Here is a 7,289-nt window from a genome sequence, read left to right as displayed (position 1 = left end):
AACTTGAGACTTTTTGCAAATAGGCCCAAGTTCTTTCTATCCAATCTTGTTATACAAGTCACCCAAAACCCAAGAATCAATTCCCACGAATTTATGTGATTTATTTAATTTATTATGATTTTTTATTCAATTAAAAAAGGATTAAAATCAAATAAATTAAGATAAAAATCAAATATTTGATTTAAGAGCATATGGGAATCAAATCCAATCATTATTTATGTCATATAGCCAATATAATTTCATGTATATGGTGATTGAATCAATTAAGGTCAAAAATAGAAGTATTCAATACCAACTTTCAATCAAATTTTCCCCAAATCCAATCTCATGGTTTAATGGATATTTGATTCAAGTTATGACCTAAAAGTGATCCACTATATATATTGAACAAACCCTGATGAAGGTTTTGGAAATTCACTGCTCAAGAACCCCAAAACCGAACTCATCCTATGAAAGAAAAATCGAAATCGTTCTTGAAGTTATAGCTCGATTCAAAACGTTCTAAGGATTCAATCATATTCTCAAAGCATCATTGAATGTTTCCTAGTCATCCTCGAGCCTCAAAGCGTCAAGAACGCGTGCATATACCCCACGGTTTGGCCGGTTTCTTTTTCCTTCGATTTCATCTTTTCATGCATTATAAATGATTTTTGAATGCATATCCTTGTTTATCTTGATGTCTTGAATGATTCTGGACGTTTAATTGCTTCCTGGTGCCTGTTTTCGACAGAATACCATGCTAGGGTTCATGAGTTATAAAATAGGGGTTTTTGATTTAGTACGAATTAAAGATTGATATAGGTGTTATTAGATTCGTATGGACAGGACGAGTCCAACCATGGCTTTAATTTTGATTTTCATGCGTATATGAGTGAGTTCATAATTAACAGGTGTAATAGCCCTAGCCTTTTATGCCTAATCAGTGAGAAGCGCTGTAAAAGCTTCATCTGCAGGTCACGATGAAGGAGACGATGTGCTGTCATTTGGCTATTGGGCCATTCAAAAAGGCGCGTGCGTTTTCTGCTTCACGTTTCTAGTATTTGTTTTTATTATTTGCGTGATAATTGATAAACAGTGAAACACAGTTGGCGTGGTGGTAAGGTGCATTAGCGCATGACTTGTAGGGTGAGGGTTCGAACCTTCACTCCTGCAATATTTTTCATCAAAAAAGTTAACCTTCAGATCCCATACGCGCTATGCAAACGAGATCACGATGCTCCTCTCAATCTCAGCCGTCCGTTCACTACGCCAGCAAATCCAACGCTCTTGGGAGTGCTAGTCCATCATGGACTCTCTCAGACAACCACACAGGATAGCCTAGCTAAGTTTCCAATTTTTATTTCTTTATTTTATTATTTTTAAATCCTTATTTATTTATATTTATATATATATATATATATATATATATATATATATATATATATATATATATATTTCTTTCTCTTATAATTTCTTTTAATAAAAATCTTTTCCTTTTTACATAATAATAATAATAATAATTATAATACTTATTTATATTTTTTATTTTATTAATTTATTTTAAATATTTAAATTAGTTTATCTATTTTAATATCTTTAACATATCATATCTATTTTATTTTAAATTCATAAAATCAGGAGAACGCTTTTTTCCGATTAAATTATTTTCTCTTTGATTTAATTAATTAGGTTGAAAAACCAATAATTAATTAAATCCGATTGTTATTCAATTAAATTTTCATTCGATTTAATGTTTGTGAGAATTTGTCATACACTGATATATTTCCTTTCTGTGCCTTCTTTTCAGGGTTATCCTTCAAGTGCCTTCCGACTATGCGCCACATCAAGTTCGAAGCTAAGTTCTAACCTCTCTTATTTAATTATTTATTTACCTTTTTATTATATCTAATCAGGGTTTAATGCCTTTGTCAATAGAACTTCTCCTACACTTACTTTCTTTTCCTCTATTCTTTCCAACTCTTTAAATGGTCAGGGTCAATGCTTAAGGCTCAAGGAAAACCTTTCCCCATCAACCTTCAAAGCACAAAGCTAAGTATTCATTTAAAATTTAAAGTCTATTTTATTTCCTTTTATTAGGGTTCATCATTTAATGAACTGTGCATACATTCACTCTTTTGCTTCTGCCCTTTGCCATTTTTTAGGGTTACCCCCGAGGTTTCCTCCGACCGCCAACCATGTCAGATCAAATGCAAAGCTAAGTGCTCCTTATTTACTTATTTATTTTTAATTTCTTTTTACTTTCTTATTTTAGGGTTAATTTCGTTTGCCTCCGAACCAATAATGCACTCACCCATTTTTTTTCTTTGTTTATTCTTCCTTTTCCAATCTGCAGGGTTTGTTAGTTGCCAAAGCTACGAGTATCGGTAACCCTAAACCCTAAACTATTATATCTTCTGCTTTTAATTATATCCCGCTGGTTTCAATTCCCCTCTCCTCCGCTGGTTACAATTTCCCTTCCCCATATTGCTTTAATTATACTGTCTATATTGCTGTGGTTAGTAATTTTAGGGAGTGTAACTCTAAACTGAATTAGAACCACCTAATTATAAGATAACTAACTGAACATAATCACGTGATTGGTGCACACACGCACACTTTTGGGTAACCTCTCTGTTGCCTGTTGCCTCGTTGCCTGTTGCCTTGTGATTTTTTGCAGAATAGCCAGTCCCTCGAATACGAGGATACCTCAGCCATGTTGCCTCGATTAAGATCATGGTCCCTAATGATGCTGCCTTCGATACACATGATCTCGACCCTCGGAAGTTGCCTACGAAAAGGCTGAGGTATCCTCTGGCTGCCTACGAAAAAGGCTGTTCTGATCCTTCTCCTTAGACTACCTGCCTCCCTATGGCATGGGTCAGTCTTATGGCGAATGATAACGCGATGACCCTTCAACCTCCAAACGAAAGGCTTCCTGCCCTCTTATGGCAAGGATAGACCCTTTCATCCTGAAAGGCTAAAAGAAACATATTATCTAAGTTTAAGGTAATTGCCCCTAATTGCTTTGCCTTACTCTAAACTTTTCTATATTCTTTTTCATAATTCTTCAAAAAGGGCTACGCTCATTTACGAGCTAAAGTCCCTACTCTTTTCTTCTACTTTTCTGAAAAAACAAAGAGCAAAGCAATTAAGAGCCCATGGAAAACCATGGATACAAAGGGCGCCTTACACCTTCCCTTTGCATAATTACCCCCCGAACCCGTTTTCTTTTAAAAAGGTTTTTCCTGTTTCTTTTAGCCTTTCTAACTTGTTTGGATAAAATAAAAGTCGGTGGCGACTCTTGCTATCCGCACATTTCATAAAAGTCAGTTCACCGTATTACACGCCCCATTGTTATTGTCAAAAGATGGAACTTTGAATTTCGGTGGAATCCCCACCAGGAACCAATCCCAAGTCACTGATATCCATGCCTAACACCCCTTTGCCTTCAATAGCCCTGAGACGTTCCTCAATCAGACGATACCTTTCAACTTCATCATGTACACCCTCAGCACTATGCCTTGATACTTGGTCAAAATTCTCAACATTGAAATCCAAATTACCACGGTTCTGATTATCTCTCCTTCCCAACAGACGAGACGGAGGTGGAGGTGGAAAACCGTGATGCTGATTGAAAGGATTATAGTGCCCTCCCACATGATCAAATTCATTCGGATCATGATGATCGTCAATGCTGCCAGACACATCGTCAAACAGCCCTCGATGTCCTCCATTCTCATTCCTTCTGGAGTTCTCGACGAGAACTCGCAAGTCGTCATGCCCCTTGGTCACATTAGTCAATGCTTCCATAAACTGTGTCATCTGCGCATTCATCTGCTCCATCAATTGAGCTCTCATCTCTGCCATTTGTTCCTGAATCTGTTCCATCTGCCTTCTCTGATTGCTCCTGGTCGGATACGGGTGATTAGCCGTCTTAGAACTCCTTCAGATAACAAAACAGCGAGACATAAGATATAAGCCCTGCAAAACCTGCAAATATATGACATGTATGATATATGAATGATATGCATGAAATGTTTGTCAATTTTCAGGTATCCAAGAGTTCATCCCACTTTCAGATAGGACATAGAAACCATGATACCGAATATATTTGAATAACAATCCGCACACGAGAATAATTCAGCAAACTGAGCATATTTCATTCAAACATAACTGAGAATTTGAGTTCATACAACAAAACACATAACCGTGTCACAATGTGCTCATAAGGCATACAAAGGAAATCCAGAACATCAAAATGCGACCCCATCCAACAATCCTGGACATGGGCGACAAATATCAAGCATAAACATCAAATCAACCATCATAGACCAAACAAATCCACTCCACAGCGACATTAGGATCGTCTAGTAACAGAATGAGCTCCTCCATCTCCTCTCCGCTGGGCTCGGAGTCTTGTCAATTCTTCTTCAAGTCGAGCAGACTTAGCCTTCTCTTCCGCTATCTGTTTATCTAAATCCCGCTTCTGTCTTTTGAGACTATTCTCTGATCTCTGTAACTGTAGACACTCCTGCTGCTTGCGATGCAAATCTTCCTCTAGCAACTCGTAAGGACGCCTCCGGGTACTGGCTTGGGTTGAACTTGCACCTTCGACTTGCTTGAGCTGGTGCATTAACCTCATCTTTGCCTCTCTCTCTTCAAAGAATTTCAAATTGGTCTCTTGCTCTCTTTCATGCAACCTGTAGTTAGTAGCCAAAGCATTCTTGTAAAGTTATGTTGGCACAAATTCAGATAGAATCAAAGGAGGTTGCTTTTGAAGTGGTGCAACTCTGTCATGGGGCAGCAACAAACTTCCGACTCGCTTTTCAATCCACTTAACATATGGTGTCAGAGCAAGCGATTCTTTCTTCCCTAAATGGGCTCCATAATGCTTACGGATCTTTTTCCAAGCCACAATTATCCTCTCCAATTTCTCCGGATCCGACCCTTTCTCAAAATAGACCGTCTCCGCTATCAAATGATCCGCCGGCTTGTCCTTCAAAGTATACCCCAACTGACGCAAGGATACTACGGGATTGTAATTGATGCAACCTCTAGTACCAACCAAGGGAACATTGTCGCACTCACCGCATCCAATTATCACCTCAGAAACGTTGATTCGGTACCTTTGCCACCGAATATCGTAAGAAGTAAGTGACATAATCCTGTGGGTCCACTTGAGTGTCTCCCTTGTCTTCACAAAAGGTCCTTTGCTGGGCAACAAAGAGAGGAACCAGATGAACAACAACTGAAGGCAACAAGTGATGGCGCCACCACTTTTCTCATATTGGGAATGAACGGCATAATAAGTATCGGCCAACAATGTAGGAATAGGATTCTTTCCCATGAAGATGTGCACTGCGGCCGAGTCTACAAAATTGGGAACATTCGGGAACATCACAATCCCATAAATGGCCACAGCAAGCAATGCATAATACGCGTTCCAATTCTTTTTCTCAAATTCTTCTTTAGCTTTTCTCACTAAGAACTTTAAAGAGAACCCCGAGACACCTCCACTCGACTTCCAATTATCAGATATTTCTTTTATGCTCAAATAAAGAGCATCAGCAATCAACTTGAAATTCACCTCTTTAGGAATGTCGATGAATGGCACTTCGTCTTTTATCTTGAGATTAAGAATAATAGAGTACTCTTCCAATGTCGGAGCCAACTGGTAATCCTGGAACGTGAAACACCTCATTTCAGAATCATAGAATTGCATCAAAGTTTGCAAAGCAGGAGTATCAACCACGGTTTCCAACAAAGTCAAGATATTCCCATAATTGTCCGTGAAACTCTTCAAGCAGAAAGCGGTCATTAACGAACTCAAACCCTCTAATGCGGTCAACGACTCTCGGAAGAAGCTGTAGGTATGCGTATGTCTCTTTGCTTCCTTGACGGTATCAATGGGAGTGTCCATCTTTAACTCGAGTGAACTCCTGAATGTCCCTGAAAAACATGACATGCAAATGCTTATTATACATATCTTTTTTTTTGCGTTTCTTTTGGAAATAAATATGCTATGATGCAAAGTGGTGGGACTTGTTGCCGCCCACCAGGCATTCTGGACTGCCGGTAACACACATAGTATAGAGCCAAAGGTTCGGCCCCCAAATGGTATACCACACGGAACACGGAATGTCAATCCATGGAACCAAAGCCCGTAGTCAATAACACACTGGAATAGAACACAGACTACCACTCGAACAAGAACCATAGTACCCCACGAACAAGGACCATAGTACACTCGAACGAGAACAACGGTAACCCACGAACGAGAACAGCGGTAACCCACGAACAAGAACAACGCACCAACAATGTACCTGTTAAATGATCATTGATTCCCGCCCCACTCACGGGTAAAATATGGGCCAAGGTAAGGTCATGAAACGCAGTATACGGTCCGCCCGAAGGTAAGCATCATCCCAGCGCGGATGCGGGTGATGATAATACCTCCGTTTGAAACCACTACTCTGCTCGTGGTCACATAATCCATCCCGAGACGTACACCTCGAGACAAACCATGCTCCCACTGTATCATAGGGTTCCTATGGTTCACACATAGCTTGGGTATTGGGCCTTTTACCTCTTGTAACGCCCACCCAACAAACAGAGATCCAGACAGTCCAGAATATGATGCAGAAAAGTAAAAGCGCACATAGAATGCAATGCAAACAAGTAAATATGCAAAGCAATAAAACACCCAAAGATAAACACATAAGAGCTAGGATCGACTCGCTGAGTCTGGACCAGCAACAGGTCAAGACGTCCCCAGCAGAGTCGCCAGCTGTCGCTACCGCGAAAATTAACAGAGTCGCCACTAACATATTTCATGGACTTGACTACCGTTCACCAGTGCAACTGAGGGTCAGCTGTTCTGGCATACCTATACCAGAAGCTGAATGAGGCCTCCAACTGGAGGACCAGGCAGTTGACCGGATCCTGCACACTACTTACGGTACGTTTCATTTTAATTGTTTCACATTTATTTATGTTTTGTTTTTATTTTTAATACATTATTGTGTTTGTGTTTCAGAGCTGGATCATCTCCTACTTCCCCCGCATCCACGGCTTCCGCGTTGATTCCGCGTACGAGGACGCCATGCCTAGGGCCGCCAGATACATTCTTTAGAGGGGGAACAATGCAGTGGGACCATACTGTGGGTACCTAGACCGCACGATGCACGATGATGTCACTTGGAGGCCATTCAGCGACTACACTAATGTTGTCCCCTTTGACAGCATCTCGTTATATTCTGGATGGTTGGCATGCGGGACCAACACCATTGTGCGGTATCTCCCTGAGCGGT

General features: G+C 40.1%; 1 protein-coding gene across 1 annotated transcript; it reads right to left on the bottom strand.

Moving 5' to 3' along the window:
* Positions 1-4,711: 4,711 nt before the first annotated feature.
* LOC131598160 (uncharacterized) lies at positions 4,712-5,899 on the bottom strand. The gene has a single exon (XM_058870788.1). It carries the CDS (start codon positions 5,897-5,899, stop codon positions 4,712-4,714), a length of 1,188 nt encoding a protein of 395 aa, XP_058726771.1.
* Between the last annotated feature and the right edge of the window lie 1,390 nt (positions 5,900-7,289).

This window comes from Vicia villosa, linkage group LG4 (assembly GCF_029867415.1).
Source record: "Vicia villosa cultivar HV-30 ecotype Madison, WI linkage group LG4, Vvil1.0, whole genome shotgun sequence".
NCBI classification, from domain to species: domain Eukaryota; kingdom Viridiplantae; phylum Streptophyta; class Magnoliopsida; order Fabales; family Fabaceae; genus Vicia; species Vicia villosa.
This window is presented reverse-complemented; position numbering and strand designations above follow the sequence as displayed.